Source organism: Sinocyclocheilus anshuiensis, unplaced genomic scaffold (genome assembly GCF_001515605.1).
Source record: "Sinocyclocheilus anshuiensis isolate Anshui unplaced genomic scaffold, SAMN03320099.WGS_v1.1 scaffold292, whole genome shotgun sequence".
In the NCBI taxonomy this organism is placed as follows: Eukaryota; Metazoa; Chordata; class Actinopteri; order Cypriniformes; family Cyprinidae; genus Sinocyclocheilus; species Sinocyclocheilus anshuiensis.
Window position 1 is genome coordinate 1,001,934 of NW_015555757.1, and position 23,710 is coordinate 1,025,643.

Genomic DNA, 23,710 nt, shown 5'->3' on the forward strand with positions numbered 1-23,710 from the left:
GTGTGTGTGTGTGTGTGTGTGTGTGTGTGTGTGTGTGTGTGTGTGTGTGTGTGTGTGTGTGTGTGTGTCATTGTAGGTTCCTTTAAGTGGATCGTTCTTCAGCCCACTGTGTTTGTTTGACCTTTGGTTTGGATTAGCAGTTAGCTGTCCTATAATAGTCTTAGCTTGGGCACAGATGGCTTTTCAGCCCTGTTGATCTTCAGATCAGAGTGTTTCTGTGTAAATGGTGGCTAATTTTCTTTCAAATGTGATGTGGCTGATAATTTAGGTTCCTAGTGTGTTGGCTGGAAAAACCGGTTTGGGAGGCAGATTCCAACATTGACGTAGTGCCTTCAGAAATATTTATGTAGCAGTATTGTTTGGCTAAACCTAATATTGAGCATTTGAAATGATTTGGACCAGTTATAGCATCATAACATTTGACCGATTAAGTGAAAGCTTGAAGCTACGAAAACAGTAAGGAGAACAAGTCATCTGTCGCAGTAATGGTGCTCATGTCGTTCCTTCATGTCGCTCTAGTCAACATTGTTTTCTATCGTCCTTTGATGTTTGAGACCAAAGGTATTGATTAAAAGTGGAAATTTGAGTCACTGTGTTGGGTAGCTCACTGTGAATGAGATGTGATCATTCGTTTTGTCTGAAAAAGTTGTCATTGCACTGTTTTGACACTGAGCAGTGAGTGTGTTTGTGTGCCTGAAAGCCAATTGCTTTTTTTTTTCTTAAGCTTTAATTCCAGCCTGGTACTACGTTTTAGTTTTGTATCCATAGTCACTTTCTTTTTATATATAAAACTGTATTTTCCGCATTTTATAAGAAGACTCAACCAAATTAATGAGTATCAAAGAATGTTCTGTATGAATAAAAAAAAAGCTGTTAAAGCCAATGGATTTCTGTGAGTTATTCAATTACGCATCCAAAATGACAGTGCCTGCCTTCTTCAGGAACCTTTGTTCTGAAAGTATTTTTTCTTATTCATTTTTTCCCCATAGGGATTTTTAAAAAGTTCTTGTTAAAGACTAGATGAATCACAGCATCACAAACTTTGATTTGAAGCAAAAGGAAAAAAAAGAAAATTGGACAGAAAGATAAATGTTCAAGACTGTGTACTTGACAGCTTTATTGAGGGAAAGAATAACTTGACATTACTAAAAAATGGTGGGAAAATAACTTGATTTAAAGATCTTGATTGTGTATAGAAGACATATATTTACATTTATTGTAAAGTATGCATATAAATGCGTTTCTATCTAAGTATTTGAGAAGTCATTTGTAGTGCTTCATGGGAGTGGGTGGGAGCTAAAGTGTTCTTTTTTTGTTTGTTTTAATTCTCTGGTGGAGATTTCTTTGCAGAATTCTGGGTAATGTAGTTTTTCATCTGGAATTCCATGATTAAACAATTAGTTGAAATAATGCAGACTGATGACTTCAACAAAGGCATATACCATCAATTAACAATTCATTTAAAAGTAAATTTCCCATGGAGAAAATAAATGAGATTTTTATCTGCAGAACCTGACTGTTGCACTCTATGCAGTTAATGTTGATCATGGAGTTACACTGTCTCAAGATATTAATTTTATTCATGTTTGATTTGTGATATTTGATAGCAGGCTTCATAAAAACAAATTCTCTCACAAACGTCTCGAGAGTACAAAAGACACACATAATACATTTACTCAGCATTGCTGCATTAGTGGGATTTTTTCCCAGTCTGCTCTTAGTTTGGCAATGACTTTAAATTTCTTGTGTTGAAGAACCACACCAAACTTGCCCTGGAGATCAGACAGAGGCTGACCAGCGGGCATCGTGAACTTTTGCAAAATCCATGACAGGAAGAGGAAGAGCTCCATCTGTGCCAGGGCCTCGCCGAGACAAACTCGCACCCCTGCGCCAAATGGCAGATAGCTGGCCGATGGGCAGCACAAACCATCACCCTCCTCATTCAGAAATCGTCCTATTGGATTAGAGGATTCAGTGTATTTGGTAATGTTCACAGATTCAGATGAACTTTTGTTATCACTGCAGATCCTCACCTGGGTCAAACAGCTCAGGATTCTTCCATTCCTTCTCATCGTGATGTTAAGACCACAGGATAATAATGACTCGGGTTCCTTTCTGCACAGTGTATTCTCCCACACTGTCAAAGAGAGCAGAGAAGACATCACGACTGGACAGTATTTTATATGAACTATTGAAATTTTGGCAACCCTCAAATTTGGAAGTTTAAAACCCTAATTTCTGTGCTTTTTTCAAGCAATGAGCATTAAAGATCAAAATTAAATAGCAAATAATTAAAGAATAAATCAAATGTAATGATATTCAAAAGTTTGAGGTCAGTAAGATATTTTAACATTTTTGAAAGAAGTCTCTTATGCTCATCAAGGCTGCATTTATTTGATCAAAAATACAGTACACAATAATATTGTGAAATATTACAATTGATTTAAAAAAAAAATCTATTTGCATACATCTTAAAATGTCATTTATTCCTATGATGCAAAGCTGAATTTTCAGCATCATTACTCCAGTCTTCAGTGTCACATGATCCTTCAGAAATCATTCTAATACGCTGATTTGCTGCTCACAAAACATTTCGTATTGTTATTGATGTCGATTTGTACCATTATGTCTTTTCTTTCACTTTTGAACAATTGAATGCATCCTTGCTAAATAAAATAAATATAAAATATATATTCGTTTGTTTGTTTGTTTGTTTTTTAAATCTTACCTGGTGTCTTGGAGCGCCACATGAGGGATGAGAAGTGGGGAGACGGGTCGGATCCTCAGAACCTCTCTTATAGTGGCCTCTAGATAGGGCAAATTCCCTCTGTCACTGAGCTGAGGGTGTCTGTCTTTTCCAGTCTTATTGTCCAGCTCCTGCTGAATCTTTCTCTGCACCTAATGTCAAATGCAAAGAATGTCTACTAAGTTTCATTACAAGAAAACTGTGACTGATTCAGTAAAGTCAGTCGTGAGCAGCTTTATTTACTGGTGGGTTATGGACAAGGTAAGCTATTGACCATTTCAGTACAGTGGTAGTGGTTTCCACCCCAGCCCGGAAGATGTCCCCTACAGTCATGAGCACGGGGTCTTCAGTTAAACCAACATCATGAGTGCTGGTGTTGTTATTCTCTGAGCTGCGTTTGGCCCTCAGAAGTGCATCCAAGAGGTCCCGCTGGACGTTATCACTGTAATCCACCTGTAGAGGGAGACAAATCCCAGGTTATTGAATAAGAAATCATATTTTTTTCTAAAATGCAGTTTGGAATATGCAATGACAGCTGCTGTTTGTTGAGTCTGCACTAAAATTCATATATATGTTGACATATCCTGGTTTGAAATGTTACACTCCATCTAAAACTATTTTACAATTATTATTCACACAGCTTTTATGGACTCATGTTGATTACAACCAGGGAATATTCCGAATTTTCATTTGTATTTTTGTAATAGTGAATATGCACATTTACCTTGTGTTCCTCGTATTTCTTTTGAAGCAGTTTGTCTCTGACTGAAAAACACTGTCTTAACATTTTGAGGTCTTTATTTGGGAATATCTTGGAGGAAAAAATACATATGTATTAGAATTCAAAGCATAAGACAAAAATGATTTTAAGAGAGCTTAGGTAACTAACCAGTTGCAACTACTAGGAAAGCTGAAGTACGGTTTAGAAGTTTGGGGTCAGTAAGATTTTAAAGAAATCAATACATTTATTCTGCATGCATAAATTGATCAAAAGTGACAGTATGTATAATGTTACAAAACTTTTCTATTTCAAATAAATGCCGTTCTTTTGAACTTTCCATTCATCAAAGCATCCAGAAAAAAAAATGTATCACAGTTTCCCCAAAAATATTAAGCAGCACAACTGTTTTCAACACTGATGATAATAAGAAACGTTTCTTGAGCAACAAATCAGCATATTAGAATGCTTTCTGAGGAATCATGTGACACTGAAGACTGGAGTAAAAAAATACTACTGAAAATTCAGCTTTGCCATCACAGGAATAAATTACATTTTAAAATATATTAAAATAGAAAATAGTCATTTTTAATGGTAAAATTACTGTTTTTACTGTACTTTTGATTGAATAAATGCAGCCCTGGTGAGACTTCTTTCCAAAACAATTAAGAATCTTACAGAGTAAGACACATTAAATATCACTTATTAAAGCTTACCTGCAGCCATGGGAAAATATCCACTAAGCTGTCTTTTGTGACTGTGTCCACAATTCCCTGGCTGTACCGGAGCATGGATTCAAACTCAGCATCTCCACGCTTGTATGAGGAATCCCTGGCAGGATGAGTGGGTCAGACATTGTCAGCTACATTCAACCAAGTGTTCACCAGCTCTTCAAATCAGCATTGCCCGTATGAGCAAGGCGGCAGGAGATTTTTATGCGAATTCTTCAGTGCCACCTCCTTGACCCTGAAATAGTGTAGCTTCAAATATCTGTTTTCAACAAAGCTGCTGATTGGTTCCCCACATTCAAAGATGCATAAAAGTGCATGTGAGCACAGCCAAACTTTTATTTTCTTATTTTTATTTTTTTGACATTTTCCTGCAATTTAACCTTTCTTTTCAACTTTTAGCTTAACTTTGTGATTTATATTTCTTTTGGAGCTTGCAGAAACAATCACTATGGCATGCTGTAATGCTGTGATAAATGCCACTTTCCACAAATATACAAAATTAGGCTTGAAAGTCTTAAAAACAAAATAGCCTTTTTTTGATAAATGGTCAGATAAAGGAGGTGCCTAATCTTTGGAAAATGATGATCATTAATATAGGTCGAACTAAATCTTATATAGACTTGTCTTCAAGACAAGTTTAGAGTCTTTTACATTTTCTATTGGATTTTCTTTCTTTTTTTTTTGCACACATTAAAACCGTTTTGTGTGGTTTTTGCAATTTTCTAGAATAATTACATAAAACGTTAAATAATAATATTAAATAAATTACATAGAAAAAAATGTATCAAATTAAAAAGGAATAAAATGTACTACAAATGGTGGTTTAGTCTAGTAGGCTATTTTTAAATATAGCCTACAGACAAATAATATTTTTTCTTACAATAACAGGATTTAAATCGGCTGTAAAAAAAATAGCTACTTTTTATGCTATCTATTAATGTTATGTTAAATAGGCCTAATTGTTTATATTTAATAGATTTCATAAAGCAAGGCAAGGCAAGGCAAGTTTATTTATAGCATATTTCATACACAATGGCAATTCACAGTGCTTTACATAAAAAGGAATTAAAATACGCATAAAAAGAATCACAATAAAAGCAAAGAATAAAAAAAATAAAATGATTTAAAATGAATTAAAATAGTTAAGAATAAAAAACGAGGATACATAAAATACAGTGCAATCACATAACAAAAATGGAATGAATATGAAATGTGCTTGGCTGAATGTGAAGTGCTTTGTTATTAAATGTTTTTGTTTTTTTTCTAGTAACTAAACATCTTATACCTACTTGCATCCTTTCGTCCGTGTTATTCGCGTTTATATTGGAAATTGTCCCTCGCCTGGTGCCGTAGTAAACAGTGATGGCTTCCTCTGAGACGCAGCCTCGCTTCGGTCAATCTGTTAAAGGATTATTGTCTGATAAAGTCACTTCCTGCAGTGGAGATGTGATCGCTCTAACCCGTCAGGTGTTGAAAGGATCCAGGAGCCAAGAAGTAAATATACGAAACGTTATATGGTTTGATTAAGGCGAGATATTTGCACGACTATCTGTTTCCTCCTTACAGTAATACACACCGGAGACAAGCCTCAAAACTTAGTATATCTTGGGTATTATAGCCCAAAGATTGGCATCATATGATGTCCAGGCATGCTGTAATGTCCAGTTTTTGACGCCGATGAATGCAGTTACCTCATAAAATTAACAGTTGTCTCTTCTACTTTACAGCTACTCAGTCAGGCAGCGAGAAATATGGTAATTCAAGAAGATGCAATTCTGCATTCTGAAGATGTAAGTGATATAAAGTGAAAATTATTTTCTTTATAACAGTTTTCTTTATGAGATATAACAGACTACATAAAATGCATATAAATAATAAAATTAAATTAAATATTAAAATTATTCTTACATTTACTTTATAAAAATCAATAAAGATTTCACCGCAAAAAGACATGTACCACAACCTGAAGTAGGACACTTTTAGGATTATTCTAAAAGGTGTGTTACTTGCTAAAAAAGTATGAACTATCAATCCGAGGTAGAAGGCATGTAATAGATTGTGTACAACTGAATTTTCAGTTTTTATCATGTTGATAATTTAGAGGCCTTAGAATTTCATGTATCAAATATGATACAGTAGGCTACTTGTAGCCTATTTCATATTTAGTAAAGCAGATTTAACTTCTCCAAGTATCTTTATTCTTACAGAGTCTACGGAAGATGTCTATTATAACAACCCACTTGCAGTATCAGTAAGTAGACGAGATACATACATACTGCATTTATCTGCATTAACATCTTGTACAGTACTAGTAAAAGGAAACACTTGTGTATCTCATAACCTTAAATACTTTTTGGACCCAGAGGTTTTTCTGTTTAATTTTGTATAGTAATAAAAATTGTGCCTTTGTTTGAAATCATTTACAAAGAAACGTTTTTCATTTGTTTAACCTTTTTGGCATTACATACCGTAATTCCCATACTTTAATTTGTGTTATTTCATAGTTCTGACTAAATAAAAGAAAACTGAAATCTGTCTGAAATCTGATATATTTCTATATCTTTTAAATCCAGGCAAGAGGCAATTCAAAAGAAGTAAGTCATTATATTTAGGTCATTCAAATTATTTAAATAATTGCATTTTTTTTTTGGTGAATTTCTCTAAGCATTTGGTAACTCTTCATCTGTAATGTCTTTCACAGTGTAGAACATTCCAAATACCTGCAGGACCAGCTCAAACACTTGATGAAATAATGGAGCCCTTCTAATAACATGCTGTGAATATTGCATTCTCTAGTTTTTCATTTATTTTTTTTAAACAGTAGATCACATCATTTTTTTTGAGACTGCATATGATGGCTTATTGCATAGCAGATTGCTATTTAAAAAAAAAAAAAAAAACCACAGGCCAAAATCCTCCAATTCTCTATGACCTGCTTCTGGATGGTCATGAAAAACGTGCATAAAACCTTCAAGTGAAGGCTTTTCTGTGGGAGACTGTTTCCAGTATTCATATTTGTCTTTTTGAAATGATACAATGTCAATGTCAAATGTCAAAACAATATGCTCTGTTTTTGTCTCATCTTTTAAGCCTAAATTTGTGTAAGAACATTTGCTTTTAGACTTTTAAATCTTGTATAGTGGAAGTTTCCCAATTCACTGTACACCAACTGTACAAATTGTATTTTCTTGTTAATTTATTTATGTCTTGTTTTATGGTGTTATTTTTGTTCCAGATTTACTTGAATATATTTGTATGAAATGTTACACAGAATAATTTCTGCACATTTTGCTAATTTATATGTTTTAGTTCTTGGAGCGGCTTTATTAAATGTTTGTGGAAAACTAAAGCAAATGAATGAAACGTGTCCTTTGTTGAAAGTCCAACACAGGGATATGTGACAAAGTTTATCCCACATGCAATATCAGCAGCTCCTCTGCAAGGGCAAGCATATGGATGTCCTAGACCTAGAGCAAGGCCTTGAGCATAACTAGTCACTTCAACTAAGTTTTGACTCGTGTCTGCAAGACTTGTGCATATATTTTTTGCATTACTGTCAAAATATAACCATGAGCATCAGTGTCTGCTGGTTTCAACATTGCGCGATACATTGGATGGTAACAACCGCATTTATAATATGTTGATATGTACAGAATCTTTTATTTAATTTTTAATAAAATAATGAGCAATATACAAGAAAATAAAAAAAATGGAAAATTCTGGGAAAAAATATTAGTTATGCAATATTAACAGCTATAATAAATAACAAAGATTAACTTTAAGTGCTTGGTAAATGGTCTTGCACTATGCACATCTGCCCATTCACATGATAATGGAAGACCTTGAATTGGAAAGAATGTGCTGTACTTCCCCAGTCCAACTTATCAGTACCCAAGGTCTATAATAATGAAGTCTTGCAATCTGCCAAGAGTTTGTGTAAAAGCAAGTCTTGAGTTAATCATTACTATTAGGAGGTTTTTCAAAAGGATAATGTCTTACAATGTAATATATACAAAATAGTGTATGTACATTCACATAAATTATGTGGAATGTACATAGTAATAGCTCAAAGCAACATTGAGTGCTTTCTCGCACAATGAAAATCCCCCATTTAAGAATATGCCCTTTTAGCTTGTATATCCTTATTATTTAATTTATGATATGAATAAATGCAAAAATAAATACATAAACACTATGTCCATTGTATAATAAATCAAATTAGAAATATTTACAGAGCTAAGAAAGGTTGTAATGGTCTTGTGCCCTGCAACATCTTGCACATTTTACATTTTTACATTGCCCTGTTTGACTATGTCAGTAACCTACAAGTGGTATTGATCTTTAAAAAGGAGCACAATCAAGTAGTCAATATGTGTTATTGTCAGGGGTTTGGCTCCCTCTACAGGCAAAACAGAGGCAAATACATTTCCACAAAGCATATAAATTGCATGGGAAGATTACAGGTTTATAGACTTTAGTGACTACAAGGATGCAATCATGCAAGGACTATACATGTCTATATATTTATTTTATATATATACGAATAGAAATACAAACAGTTTTCCATTATTATTCAAAACAAGAAAGAGCAAGAAAGATGCACACTAAACTCTCTCTCGCTCTCTGTCTCTCTCTGCATTTTACATTGCTTACAAAGCTTTTACATTTTTTTACTAGTTTAGGGTCGAGTTTTGTCATTTTTTAAAGTGTTTCCATATAGATCTTGAGATTACAAAGACTTTCTCTGCTCGTTTTGTGAATAAACTATTATTTTTTAAAATAGGCCTACTTAAACAACTTAAATATAAAATAGTCAAAATAAGAGATTTAGAATGGCTCATTGTGTATATTACATAGATAGTTCTAAATATAATGTTTTAATAATGTATGGTGTATCGTTTTGTCATGTACAATTTTTAAAGTCTCACCAAAAAGGTGACAAAATAAGGGCAATTTAAAATCATCATTTGGTTTGCTATTAATTTGAGTGTTTCTATGAAGGGATTAAGAACAAACTTTCTGGACTCTGTGGAAAGTGTCAAAATGACCGCATGAATGAAGGCATTACGAACTCGTTTATCTGACACGGACGCACACGCGCTTACAAGCAAATCGAAAGCGAACCGTTTTAGTCTGTGCTGCCATAATATTATTGTACATTTACTCGTGTAGAATTTAGATGACTAAATCCGTCATATTGTTTTTTCTCTGTTTTAAGAATCAACCCCGAAATGTCAATACGTTAACGCAATGTGTTGGGCAGGAGTTTCAATGGAGACATACCGTTGGCCCCCGGTGACCACTCCCACCTTTTAGGTACCGCTCATTTTACCCGCTGATTGGTCTTTGGATACACCCACTACCGCGTTTAAGCCCGATAGCACCGCCTCTCCTCCGACATTTCGCGCGATGTCATTGGATACGCCCGGTCTCAATTTGCATACGTGGCCGGATTGGTCAAGAAGAACGTCCGTCATTAGGCATCTGTACTCGCAGCAGTTCACATAGAGCGTGCTGGTGTGTCATCGTGGTGCAGAGAGGCAGTGATACGCAGCGAGTAATGCCTGCCTTGTTGCTTGATGTCAGGACTGCTAAAGAGAGGATGAAGGCGGACGAGGATTCCCTCTGACTGTAGCATCCTACATTCATTGACTAAAGTATGCCCATTGTCAACATGGCAGAGCAATGGACCGCAGTGCCCACTTCTAATATGGCGGCGCTGAACCGGGCTAGATCATTGACTGTTATATTCTTAACTGTCAGCAGTTGTCTGATCAGTAGCATTGATGGCAAAGACGCGCCAGAAGAGACTGTCATCATTGGCCTCCGGCTCGAGGACACCGACGAGGTGTCGTTTATGGACAGAGGCTTTTTGCGCGTCAGCGAGCGCTCTCGTGCCAGGTTAAGGGTCTATGGGCAAAACATCAACAACGAGACGTGGTCCAAACTCGCCTTTACGGAACACAGCATCAGCAGCGCACCTGCGGAGAGCCAGAGCCCCGGAGACGCACCTGCCTCGCATCCCTGCGGTATCCGATCCTCCGATATCATCATCCTTCCTGACGTGGAGGTAAACAGAAAGACATCTGGGATTATTGAAATAGAGGTGAAACCTCTGCGAAAAACAGAGAAGAGTAAAGTGTATTACCTGTGCATCGCCACCGTCACACCTGGCGTGCAGGACTCGTGGTCCGAGAACACCTGGATTTATCACGAGGGGCATGACACTAAAGTGCTCGTGGTGGAGGAAAAAAAGTTCCTGCTGCCTTTCTGGCTGCAGGTGATTTTTATTGCTATGTTGTTGTGTTTGTCCGGCATGTTCAGCGGGCTGAATCTGGGACTGATGGCGCTGGATCCAATGGAGCTCCGGATTGTCCAAAACTGCGGGACTGAGAAGGAGAAGAATTACGCGAAGAGGATCGAGCCAGTCCGAAGCCAAGGAAACTACCTTCTGTGCTCTTTGCTCCTGGGAAATGTCTTGGTCAATACCACTTTGACTATACTGCTCGATGACATCGCAGTATCAGGGCTGATCGCTGTAGTGGTGTCCACTATAGGAATTGTGATTTTTGGAGAAATCATGCCACAAGCCATCTGTTCCAGGCATGGGCTTGCCGTGGGCGCAAACACAATACTCCTGACTAAATTTTTCATGATCCTCACTTTCCCTGCATCATATCCCGTCAGTAAACTCCTGGACCACGTGCTGGGGCAGGAGATCGGCACGGTGTACAACAGAGAGAAGCTTCTGGAGATGCTCAGGGTGACAGATCCGTATAATGACCTGGTCAAAGAGGAGCTCAACATCATCCAGGGCGCTCTGGAGCTCAGGACTAAAACTGTGGAGGATGTCATGACGCCTTTGCGAGACTGCTTCATGATCGCCGCTGATGCCATCCTGGACTTCAACAGCATGTCTGAGATCATGGAGAGCGGCTACACGCGAATACCTGTGTATGAGGGCGAAAGATGTCATATTGTGGACTTGCTCTTTGTCAAGGACTTGGCCTTTGTGGATCCAGATGACTGCACGCCGTTGAAAACCATCACCAAGTTCTACAGCCACCCTCTGCATTTTGTCTTCAATGATACAAAGCTGGATGCCATGCTCGAGGAGTTTAAAAAAGGTCAGTTGTGATGTATACAGTGCATTGTTTTTTAAAGCTACACCTTGAGGAATTTAGCTGCAGTATATAATAATACAAGGATGCTTGAGGACTTTACAAAAGATAAAGTTATATACAGTTGCGTTTTTTTTTTTTGTAAAAGCTATATAATTGTTGACGAATTCACCTGTATAACAGGTGAGGAGTTTAAAAATGGTAAAGTTATAGATAATGTCATTGCTTTTTGAATAATTCAGGTTTATTATAGTAAAAGTATATGTCCTTTATCTTTTGTTTTAACAGCATTTTCAAACTTTAAGTAACCGCTAAAGTTGGATTACAAGTTAGTCATATAGCGCTAGCAAATAGAAGTCACGTTCGCCTGAGTAGGTAACCATAGCAACAGTACACCGCTCCAACCATAGATAAATATACGGCTCCAACGCTCACATCTGGCGGTACGTCGAGAAAATCATCGAAAAAAGTACCCTAGCGTTACTGTTTATCTCTTTGTTACCACTGGTATTTGTTATATATTTACATATCATCTCTATATCACAAAAAGTGTTTTATTTAAAAAATCTTGAAGAAATTTGGCAAACTGTTGCAGGGCGACATTGCGCATTAATTAGCCTATTAAGTAACGTAAAAGCATTTTTATGTTATTTATAAATGACTACTTTCTAACTGCATGACTAAGTATCTGTTTAGCATGTTATAATGTAGTAACGCCCTGGGTTGGTTGAGGGTCGGGCTTTGGGGGTCCCGCCTGGATCAGTAAAGATTATAACCACTCCTCTAACCTTTAACCCCGCCCCCCACCCCCAGAGGGCGATCATGGAGGGGGTCCGAGTCAGTATGCTGTTCAGGGGTCCCAGAAACCATAGCAGCACCCCTGATGGTACATGTTCTCTCTGAGGCTCAGAGAGAACATGTGAGGTGTGGGGTTCAATGAAGACAATTCAAGAAGAGTGAATTAAACTTCACCGTCAGTGATGCAAACGGGTCTCTGACTCAGACATAACATTGATCTCTGGAGTAGAGTTCACAAAAAGGCCATATCCACTGTAAACAGACTTAGATATAACCCATGTTTTTATTGTGCAACATCACGTCCCATAAAGCTATTTTATGATTGTTGTTGAGAGAATCCTTACTACAACAGGCACTGAGTAATCATTCTGGTTTGTAATTTTCATTCAGTGCCCTGAGCCATCAGAACATGATGTCTTAACCAGTGAATTATTTTATGACAAAAATACCAAACAGCAATATGAGTGGGTCAAGTTATGTGATTACGTACTGTAGAAGAATGCAGCCGTAACATATGTATTTAAATGGGTACATTTCATAGTTTTAGTTAAAGTGTGTCTTAGTAGGTTTAGTCAGTTATTTCAATGTAGGAGCCAGTTTGAGTTGAAGAATTCGGCCTTCGATGGTAATTTTCAAACACGCTGTCTCCCAGTTGAGGACACAGACCATAGTAGGACCGCGGCCCAACATTCCACAAATTGCGGCTCAACAGGAAATGGACTTAACCAGATTTGGGCAACAATTGAGGTATGTGTAGTACAGTGTTGAGCTTGAGTCCATCAACAAAGCCTGTCTTAGAAGCCCCCACATCTCCTGTGTAGGACTCCATATCACCCACATAAGCCTTCCTCTCCCTGTCTTTGTTGTGACTTGGCATAGCTTTCAAACTGTGTTTAATCAACACAAATGTAGTGATATGCTGTTATGGCAAAAGCAAATTGTCACCTGATGTATCAAAGGGCAAGTGACCATTAAGCTGCTGGTCTCTGATGGACTATATCTATATATTATTTATATCCTTATGCTAGGTTCCTCTTGGATATTATGCGTCTTTACTGTAATTTCCAGGCTATTTATTTCTGGCTGTTGTAGTATTTTCTACTCCGCTGTTCTTTATTGCTTGATTTCAGGTTGTTGTTTGTTATGGAAACTGCTTTGATTGTGGCTTTTTCACTCTTGGCTTCTTTAGTTTTATAAAATTACTCTTTTCAGGAATGAGAGATTTTTGCTTTCAAAATGTTGTGGGGTTGGAATGTGTAATCCTGTAAGCAGGGTCAGGAATTCACAGGGTTAATTGATGTCTATGTTGACAAAACAAGGCACATTTGGCAGACTTAAACATAAATCGTGTTATAAGCAAGATTGAACCACTAGTTTCCAGTAAAGGCTCTTTTAAAGAATTATGCGTTGTTGTTACAGTTACAGCTGAGCAGTAAACCGAAACAGGAAAAGGGATGAAATGGTGTGGAATGGATCTAAATTATAAATATATTTATACATTTATTTGAATATTATTTTATAAAGTATATTATGTTATGAATAATTTACACAACCGTTAACAAGTTAGGGATCAATTCGATTTTATTATTTATTTAAATAGAAATTAATTTCTTAACTGCATTAAATTTATCAAATGTGACTGTGAAGACATTTATAATGTTACAAAAGATTTCTGTTTCAAATAAATACTGTTCTTTTGAAATTTCTATTCAATCAAAGAATCCTGAAAAAGAAAGAAAAAAAAACAGCACAACTGCTTCAATATTGATTATAATAAGAAATGTTTCATGAGCACAAAATTAGCATATTACAAGGATTTCTGAAGGGACAATGAATACTGAAGTAAGCAAAATTAATTATTAAAAATGATCGATAACCAACTACAGATATCCTATTCTGTAGCACATATAGGCTATTAATGGTATTATAGGTTGGAATGATTGCTCATGTACCATCAGTAGTTTTCATTGTTACCAATTTTAGTCTTAAATGAGCATTTTGGACTTAAAGTCTCCTAGGTATAGATAAAGTGATAATTCTTTAATAGTTTAAAGTAAACATTTTTATGAGCACTGACATGTTCAGTATATGAGGAAGCTTTAATATTTTGACGTGACTTTAATGTCACTGAGACCAACATACTGAGGTCTGATGAGAAGCTTTTTAATTGAAAAAGCAAATGTTGATCAGATTTTGTGTTTGAAATAACACAAAATGATTATGATGCTGTGAGTCATAGGCTTGTCACAGGGGAGAAGCAATGGGGGTGAATTTACTGCACTGAAATTTCCATTTCCGGGGTGAAATGTTATATAGACTAAGTCTTTTCCTTGGGAACCTAAAGTAATTTTACTGTTTTAAAAAAGCACTATATAAAAAAAGACACATCAGCCTTGATAAGTGCCTGCAACAGTTGTAAGATGTTCCAGTGAAGCATCACAGACGTGCCACCCACAGTCCCATCGACTATTTATAGGGAAATTCCATTATGGAAAATATCTAAGGAAAACCTCATTCCATAAATAAGGTGGGAATGTACAAAATGTGTCTTTTTGTGTTGTCTAGAAACCATGTGTTCTGTTCACTTGATCCCAAATGTTTAATATAAGACAATTCTGGAAAGCATTCCATCAATCCATCTTGGAGGTTTTTTTTTCTCTCGAAAGAATGCTTTATGATCGACAGCCATGTCTTAAGCATAGAAAGGAATTGTCTTATTCTTACATGACAGAGGTCATATTTTTATGCCTTGGGAAGTGTGAGAGAATCGTCCACTACGACTATAGACTACATGTATACACTACCGTTCAAAAGTTTGTTGTCAGTAAGATTTTGTATTTGAAAGAAATTAATATTTTTATTCAGCAAGGATGCATTAAGTTGATCAAATTGCCACAGGACATTTCTATTTACATTTTTTCCCCACCCACAATTAGAACAAATAAATAATGACAAGCAATAGCACAAACGAAAACAATAAAAAGATACAAATACAATTAACAGTACTTTAAGTTTTTCAGGTATAATATTTAAGTATAGAATTACTATAGAAACTGAATAATCTATTCAACTGTAAAATAACACTGGGTAATCTTCACTCTATAAACAGTAATGACACAGACAGCAGAAGGTTTATTTAGGCTGCTGTCTCTTTAAGGCCTCGTGCACGGATCTAATGTTTTGTTAAATGTGCGTTTTGCTTCTCAGCGGTTTACATTCACTTACCGACTATGTTTAATATAAACCGACGTGTTTACGTGAATACATTTTGACTAAATTTGGTATGTATTTGGCCGTTTACGCGCAATAAGGCACAAAACATAACTCAATTGTGTAGTCGCGTGCTGTTTCAGAGGCTGTTTTATGTGCGCTTTGGGTGTGTGGACGCACAGAAAACAGAGTGCGTGAGTATTGTATTGAGTTCTCTTTCGGGTTTTTTGCTCTTGAATGGCTTAAAGTTGCTTGAATGTTTAAATTGGCAAGACTTAAAAGTAAATGATACGTTCCGTCGTCTGTTATAAGCGCGGAACCTGCGGGAATGAGTAGAATTATGCGCAATACCCGCAATCTCGCGCCGAAATTCGAGTCCTGCTCTGTCTCCCCCGCCTCGACTGTAAATGATGTCAAAGAACATTATGCTATTTGAATACACTTCAAAATATCTTCTCAAAGTGGTCAAAATTAAACGGTCAGACGTTGTTATTTGCTGTTAAAGCCTCCGTGACACTGTGGGAATTTCTTGGAAACTCAAAACAATGGCTCTTCTCTAGATTCTTTGGGTATAAGACCTACTTGTGTTCTCGGTTTGGCTGTAACTGGACTGAACCAATGAGAGATAATTTATTGTGTCTTATTTGGTTCATGTGTTGAGGAATGACTGTTTAAATCTCTCTTAGATCAGGGGTGAGAGATGTGGGCGACCTAGACTGTAACAAAGAGGGGCTGTTAAGCAGTTTTTTTTTATTTACAAAATAATCTTATTTTCCCACTGTTTTAAAGTCATGCTGGTTTTAAATGGAAACAAACCTATATTTCCTCAGGCGAGAATTGGTGCTTACTGATTCCAACAGGCATGAAACAGGCTCGCACGTTCCTTCAACCAAGCACAGGGTAAAGAAAGATCGGTCAGTCATTAACCCGGAGCTCTCTGCCGCCCAGTAGTTTTTTTTTTTTTTAAAGAAACCGCTTCTCTTTTCTGCTGCTATATACTGGTATTTATGGAAAAGTTTTATACGGACACCCTACATAATGGGTTGCTACACTGCCATGCGTATGCGCATCGCCCAAGTTGAATGGAAATTTAATTTCAGATCTAATATTAGCTCTGGCTCCGGAAAATTCCTTTTAAATGATCACTAGCTGAGAAACAGGAAAATAATTTTCTTTAACGTTTTGGTTGACAGTGCTGTGCAGGAATTTTTTAAGCAGCTTATCAAGGAGGTCCTGGGAAAACAGATGTGGAACCATGAGAGATTTGCTAAGAAAACGAGATGGATCGTTGTCTGACTGATTCCAAGAACCTTATGTTTGAATAGTAACAAAACTGTCAAATAATGACTCTTTCATAGATTTTAGTAAGAATGCGTGACATATTTGAATCATAAACCAACAGAACTGTGATTCTGTGGGGTTCAGTGCATTTATGGTTGTTGAGGGTACAGGGAGACCACCATGTTCAAAATGATCTCTGGAGATACCTCATAAACTCGTAGTGTAAGTGTATTTGGTTTTTGCCCTGGCAGGTAAATCCCATCTGGCCATTGTCCAAAGAGTGAATAATGAAGGAGAGGGAGATCCGTTCTATGAAGTTCTGGGCATCGTCACGCTAGAGGACGTCATTGAGGAAATTATCAAATCTGAGATTCTAGATGAGACAGACTTGTACAGTGAGTAACATTTACATTTGCAAATTTGGCAGATGCTATTATCCAAACCTATGAGTTTATTTATTCATTTATTTTATTCTGTTTATTCAACCTATGGGTGATTGACTTAACGCTCATTCATTTATTCCAAAATACAAAGTTCATATATATTGAATTCACGTCTTCTATGATGAGCAACTTTTTACGTTTTATTTAAATTAAAAAAAATTTTGATATGTTTTTTAAGGGGGGGGGGGGGAAGCATAAAGATGTCAGGGTCAAAAAATGTCAACAATCCCTAAAAATATCAGAAAATCTTATCACCTAATATTTATTCATGAATAATTCATGATAATTGTATTACAAATACTTTACATTGAAAAGATTACATTTTTTTTCCTTTTCTTTGATAATTTTAAGATAAGTGTGCCCTCACATTTATTCAAGGTAATTAACTTTTTACTTGATGGTTACACCACGTCACATTTTATTTAGATTCATTAAATTGAAACTTTTCTTGAAAATGGAATATAATCTTTTCAAAACCATGTAAAACAAAATGAATACAAAAAGTACCTATCTGAGAAATTGGCACAAGTGTTTTAAACTAGATTAAAAAAATATTTTTCCTTTCTTTAACACAATGTAAGTGAAACCATTTAACCATGTCATTCTGTTATTCCCAAATGCAAGCTGACAACAAGACAAAAAAGAAGGTAGCTCACAGAGAGAGGAAACAGGACTTCTCTGCTTTCAAACCCATAGATAATGAGTTGAGGGTGAAAATATCACCGCAGCTTCTTCTGGCCGCACTGCGTTTCCTGGCAACTGGTACTGATGTCCAGCATGTAACTACATGTGTCTCTGTGGTTTTTTTAATGATTAAGAATGCAATCACAAATTTGTAAAACATTCTTAAACCCGTTTTTTCCCCTTCTCCCCCTAGAGGTGGAGTCCTTTAGTACGGCTCAAATGTCAGAGAAAATCCTCCTGCGCTTGCTTAAACATCCTAACGTCATCCAGGAGCTCAAATATGATGACAAGAACAAGAAAATGTCAGAGCACTACCTCTTTCACCGCAACAAGCCTGTGGACTACTTCATCCTCATCTTGCAGGTATGAGTTCTGATTGAGAGGTCACAAACTTTGCAGACCTTGAAATTTTTTTATAGGTGCACTCCTGTAGCAAAGGCTGTTGCAAAGGCTTGGTCGCCTTTCAAGACTCCTCATTTTGAACCAATTTAATTCAACGACTTTACTGAGTTTTATCTCATATACTTGTATCTTTATTGGCCTACAGGGTAAGGTGGAGGTTGAGGCTGGAAAGGAGGGGATGAAGTTTGAAGCTGGTGCCTTCTCTTATTATGGAGTGCTGGCTTTAACCTCCTCACCAGGTCTGAATGATAGATTTTCTCACTTCTTGTACACACCCCTAAATGTCAGGATTTTGAGTGAAATGACTGATCATATAATGATTTTATGAAATGAATGATCTTTGGTCATGAAAGAAAGTCTCTCATCTCCAAAGTTTTTACACTCTTCATTTTATACAACTCTTTCTACCAAATCATGCATGATGTTGTTTGCTCTGAGATTTATTATACAGGTGCATCTCAATAAAATGTCGTGGAAAAGTTAATTTATTTCAGTAATTCAACTCAAATTGTGAAACTCGTGTATTAAATAAATTCAATGCACCACGACATTCTAATTTAATGAGATGCACCTGTACATGCTTCTGACTCTCTTTAATCAATCACATTATGTAAACGCACACTATGCAAATGATTACTCTTTTGATTCTTGATGGAATTCTGTGTAAATCATATTTTCTTCCCTATGATTTCCTTTTATCTTTCACTTCTTCTCCCTTTATTTTTTCCTCAATTCCTTTTGCTCTCCAGTTCCTCTCTCCTTGTCTCGAACCTTTGTGGTGAGCAGGGCAGAATCGCTGGCAGGATCTCCAGGTACGCACTCGTTTCTTCTCACCTTTCACTCCTTCCTCTGAATCCTCTGTTTTACGTTAGAATCTGAAGATTTGAATAGTGCATTAGGAATTTTCCCTGTCCAAGGTCCTCAGTTTCTTTAACAAAGTAACTGTCAGTGGTCTGAATGATCATGGGAGCCTTTAAGCAATCTGATTAACTGTTTTCAACTTTGATAATAATAAATGTTTCTTGAGCAGCAAATCAGCATATTAGAATGATTTCTGAAGGATCATGTGACACTGAAGACTGGAGTAATGGCTGCTGAAAATTGGGAATAAATTGTGTTGTAAAATATATTAAATTAGAAAACAATTATTTTAAATTATATTAATATTTCACAGCATTACCATATTACTGTATTTAACAATATTAAATTTTTTTAATCAGATAAATACAGCCTTGGTGAGCATAAGAGACTTCTTTCAAAAACATAAAAACAATCTTACCGACCCCAGCGGTTTTAATGGTACTGTACAAACGATTTGTTGTTTAATAACTCATTTTCATATGAAGGCAATTGGTTGTGTATATTTTTGTAATTTTGAACAAAATCGACACGGTTAGACATCTGACCCTGGGATTATATACATTCCAGTGTAATGACTGTTGGACTGCTTCCCCACAGACATCCTTTGAACTATTTCTTTAAGAAGTGGAGAACCTAATCTTATTTTGATTAAAAACTCTTCACCTTGCATTACGTGTGAGTTACTAAGCAGATGTTCCAATCTTAATTATGGCACTTTCTGGCAAAGTTTGGAAACATGTAAAAAGGGAATGGATTGTATCTATTGTTTTATCAGCAAAACAAAAGTAGTACCAAATGATTGCTAGAAGTCATTGGCTAATGGTTGTTTACCCTTATTGATGTTAATTATTTGGCTATGTAAGCAAATCCTCACTGGATTTCTAGTAGAGGAACATCAAAGTCACATTAAATGGCTGCTACATCACAAATTTGGATTGTAAACAAATGAAGCTTAACTTTTTTGTCTAAACACACAAAAGAATTCCACAGCATGGTTCATGAGAGGAGACAGGGCATCCAAAAGGAATGGAAAAATTAATGGAACATCAGACAAGAATCTTTTGTTTCATTTGTTTACATCACAGCAACACCAGCAGCTGACCACTGACCTGCATGTCACCCTTTATTTGCTATACAGAAAATAAGTCACCTCCACGACCGTTCGGACTCAACCACTCGGACTCCCTGAACAGGAGTGACCGGATGGAGGTGGTCACTCCCACACTGGGCAGCAGCAATAACCAGCTCAACTCCTTCCTGCAGGTCTACGTGCCAGACTACTCAGTGAGAGCCGCCTCTGACCTGCTCTACATCAAGGTCTGAATGCTGCTGAGAATTTATATTGCACTTCTGAACTCAAACTGGTTTATTTGAAATGCATGGAATTGCTGAAATTTCCTCAAGCTTTCTAGAGGCTCAGCTGCAGTTTGACTCGTAAATTCCTGTCTGACCAGAGTCATGTTATAACTGAAAATCATATTACATTTTCACGTTAAGCAGAAGCTTGTATCCAAAGCCAGGGGCGTCATGCAGCTTCTGTGTTAGTGCATTTGTACTTTTATCATTTAGTGCAGAGAATTTCAAACTTTTTTGACTCCCACATGTCATGATCTTTCTTACTGAAATATAAAGGCAGTTATATTTTCCTGTATAAAGTCTCATTTATACTATGTGATAAAAATGTTTAGTGTAATATTATACATTTCCAAAATTGAATAATGGGCATTTATTTTGTCATTGCACTAGAGCAGGGATTCCAGAGAGGGAACTACAGGGGGTTGTAAGTTGATGAAAAGCTAATAATTAATTAAATTATAAATATTTAAAGTAAATAAATACATTCAAAATAAAACAATCAAAATAAAACACTTAACAAGATAAAATATTGTGTTTGTTTGCTTGCATGTCATGTGACCATTAATTGACATGTTATTAAATTATTGAAATATTAACTTAAAATCTCAGGGTGTATTTCATGTAAATATTTGAGGTCAGAAGGGTTTGTCTGACAGGAAGGTTTGGGAATCTCTACTAGAGACTTTTTTTTTTTAGAGCATTATCGTCTGTCAATATAAATCTAAGAATATAATGTAATAGAAATATTATATAATGTTATTATATAAATCTGAAGACAAACATTTCAACTGAATGAAAAATTGATATACAATTTTTCATAATGAATGTCCATTTCAGAACATATGTCACAAGAACCTAGAAACAGATTGCACTTTTATTTCCTACTCTTAAAAATTAGAACTGTCAGTAGCATCAAATAATTCCATTGAAATAAAACAAAAATGATTAATCTGACTTTTTGTCTTTCGAAAGCTGATTGAAATGGTAACAATTAAAATTGGTGGATGTGTTAAAAATAATTATGTAACACATATACAGAGTTCTGGCATTAAACTCTAGATGGCGCAGTCCGATAGGTCTAACTCAATCTGACCTAATGACATCATCACATGGCACAGCTGATTGGTTCTCTCCTGTATCGGTAGCCAATGAGCTCGCTGCTCAACATTCAAATATATGACTAGTGCTTGCCGTAGCAGTTGCAGCTTGCTTCAGAAACCCTCCACCTTCCCCAGCTCCACCTGTATAGATCTGCTACGAGGTCATTCATGTATGCTATATGGGGGTTATTTCATGTATGTTATATTTGCAGCAGCAATATTTCTTACATGCTCACAGCAGCATGTTGTGGATGTATTGGCAGTAGCAAGTCTTGGTACTTGCTCTGCCGTAGCAGCAGCAGCAGCAGCAGTGTAGCAGATCTATTCCGCCAAGACCAAATACATTAACATTGTCATGCACATTACCATGCCAATCCCTCCGAGTTGTCATGACAGACATTTTATTCACTTATGGCCATAATTGGTCAATTATATAATTTATTGCATTTGAAATCCACTTGCTCTAAAAATATCATTCTGAAAATCTGTGTGAATTTCCATAATGCTTCTATTCAAAGCAACTTAAAAATGATATAAAAATACAACCACATGTGATTAATTCCAGATATTAGCAGTACCGCATTGCATCCAAAATAGACCAGTATAATTATGTCTCATCAATTCTTGTTCTCCCTCTGTCAGGTGACCCGCCAGCAATATCAGAACGCCCTGATGGCGTCTCGCATGGACAAGACGCCCCAGTCCACAGACAGTGAGTTCACCAAGATCGAGTTGACCTTCACAGAGCATCAGGACGGACCACTGGACGAGTCGGCCACTCTTTTGACCACCATCACACACAAACCCAACCACACCAGCCACAATGATGGGGCTATTTAACCATCCTCAGCGTAGAGAGATATGGAAAAAGAGAGCAAACGGCTCCGTTAGCCTCTCACGTAGTGAGCGAGAGGTCTTCGCGTACATTGGGCAGCTTCACTTTGACATAACGAGTCCTCTCATCATGGTCAATTTCAAAGGGGAACGTACGCAAAGACTACAATGTGAAGGGCCGCATATCCCACAATGCATGCACTAATGACTTTAACACCTTTTGTAGGCAGCGGATCAGTCAGGGACCACCACATCATTCTCGCTCGCTCATTCTATCGAGGACGGACACACTTGAAATGCACATTTTCACTTCGAAGGAGCAAGGTGACGACGACCCACACCACACCTCGACCAGACACGATACCAGACGGACAAAGAAATAACGGTGCCTTTAGACAGCTCTCGGTTACTGTCAACAAAGGAGGTCCCCGAGGGCCCAGGTGACACAGAGCTCTCCAAAATCGACCCAGGAAGCCTGAGCAGATGCAACCACAGATGAGATATCAGCAACCGGGAGGCTTGTAAACACTCGACGGAGATCAATAACCCCAAGCCTTTCGAGAAAAGCCAGGATACATCTCAGAGGAGGCCTCACGACCAAAGACATTTGGCATAGACAGGATAAAACAGGCGGCATAACTGTGGGTCCTTCAAGAGAATTTGTTACGCATAAGCAGGCAAAACGGGCATTTGTCTGGACTGTGCCAAATAACACCGACAACGATTTTAGTGATTTCTTCTGCCCAGGTTAATCCACGTCACTCACAGATGTGCTTACGTACAGTGTTTGCAGTACAAAGAAATCACACGTGTTTACATGTGAGGGCCTTTTTCATCTGTATATATATATATATATATATAGGGACAATCATGACCAATTAATGTGCTCACAGGTAGGACAAAATATCCTGAAAGTAAACTAGCAGAATTTAATATGAAACTGAGAGGTAGAATAAGTCTGTTAGATTAACATAACTACTGTTAAGGGGCTTGAGATGTGAAATAGTGATGGTTGAACACTAACAAAAGGCTACGGTCAGCATTCCTGTTTTCTGTTACTTTGACCGCTTTTTCCAGTTTTTTCACAGTGTGTTGAAGAGGAACACCCATTCATTTCACAAAGTATTTGGTGATGTCCTACAGACCAGATCGATGTTTTCATGTTGGATCGCCTGCCTTAGATAAGAGGAAGTGTCTTCAAAAATGTGGTGCTCTAACATGCGGTCTGAGTCTGTCATACACTGCTGCTATTTTCAATCTTGAATGTGTATAGAGATACTGTACAGTCATAAATCAGAGTACTATTGTATGCTTACATACTACAAAACAGACAATGCTATATCAGATTTAAATATACATATATATATATATATATATAATGCAGATGGAAATTGCTATAATAAAACTGTTTGACAACTTTATGGT

General features: G+C 36.8%; 3 protein-coding genes and 1 pseudogene across 6 annotated transcripts in view; 3 read left to right on the forward strand and 1 right to left on the reverse strand.

The window, feature by feature from the left end:
* Positions 1–11,540, forward strand: part of LOC107673922 (WW domain binding protein 1-like) — a 22,164-nt gene extending 10,624 nt beyond the window's left edge. The window contains exon 5 of the transcript XR_001632451.1: positions 11,530–11,540. The gene's annotated coding sequence lies outside the window, so the exon portion shown is untranslated. The remainder of the gene's footprint in view (positions 1–11,529) is intronic.
* On the reverse strand, positions 1,613–4,288 carry LOC107673924 (steroid 17-alpha-hydroxylase/17,20 lyase-like; annotated as a pseudogene).
* Positions 5,548–7,087, forward strand: LOC107673923 (UPF0693 protein C10orf32 homolog). The gene is made up of 5 exons (XM_016467751.1): positions 5,548–5,689; positions 5,923–5,985; positions 6,403–6,446; positions 6,769–6,789; positions 6,897–7,087. Exons 1-5 carry the CDS (start codon positions 5,558–5,560, stop codon positions 6,946–6,948), a joined length of 312 nt encoding a protein of 103 aa, XP_016323237.1. The 5' UTR covers positions 5,548–5,557; the 3' UTR covers positions 6,949–7,087.
* cnnm2a (cyclin and CBS domain divalent metal cation transport mediator 2a) lies at positions 9,677–23,108 on the forward strand. 4 transcript variants are annotated; one of them, XM_016467746.1, is made up of 8 exons: positions 9,677–11,322; positions 16,857–17,000; positions 17,673–17,810; positions 17,926–18,095; positions 18,280–18,373; positions 18,884–18,946; positions 20,134–20,312; positions 22,094–23,108. In XM_016467746.1, exons 1-8 carry the CDS (start codon positions 9,855–9,857, stop codon positions 22,289–22,291), a joined length of 2,454 nt encoding a protein of 817 aa, XP_016323232.1. In that variant the 5' UTR covers positions 9,677–9,854; the 3' UTR covers positions 22,292–23,108. The 4 variants fall into 4 exon arrangements, 2 of the variants coding, with proteins under 2 accessions (XP_016323232.1, XP_016323233.1); XM_016467747.1 differs by lacking the exon at positions 18,884–18,946; XR_001632450.1 differs by lacking the exons at positions 18,884–18,946; positions 22,094–23,108 and having other exon boundaries at positions 17,673–17,827; positions 20,134–20,195.
* The last annotated feature ends 602 nt before the right edge of the window (positions 23,109–23,710 follow it).

Excerpts from the sequence above, each read along its gene's own strand:
- LOC107673923 (XM_016467751.1), top strand. The coding sequence starts at position 5,558 with ATGGCTTCCTCTGAGACGCAGCCTCGCTTCGGTCAATCTGTTAAAGGA. Across the intron at positions 5,986-6,402 it reads CAATTCTGCATTCTGAAGAT|AGTCTACGGAAGATGTCTAT; the intron begins GTAAGTGATATA and ends TTATTCTTACAG. Across the intron at positions 6,447-6,768 it reads ACAACCCACTTGCAGTATCA|GCAAGAGGCAATTCAAAAGA; the intron begins GTAAGTAGACGA and ends TTTTAAATCCAG.
- cnnm2a (XM_016467746.1), top strand. The coding sequence starts at position 9,855 with ATGCCCATTGTCAACATGGCAGAGCAATGGACCGCAGTGCCCACTTCT. Across the intron at positions 18,096-18,279 it reads ACTTCATCCTCATCTTGCAG|GGTAAGGTGGAGGTTGAGGC; the intron begins GTATGAGTTCTG and ends ATTGGCCTACAG. Across the intron at positions 18,374-18,883 it reads GGCTTTAACCTCCTCACCAG|TTCCTCTCTCCTTGTCTCGA; the intron begins GTCTGAATGATA and ends TTTGCTCTCCAG.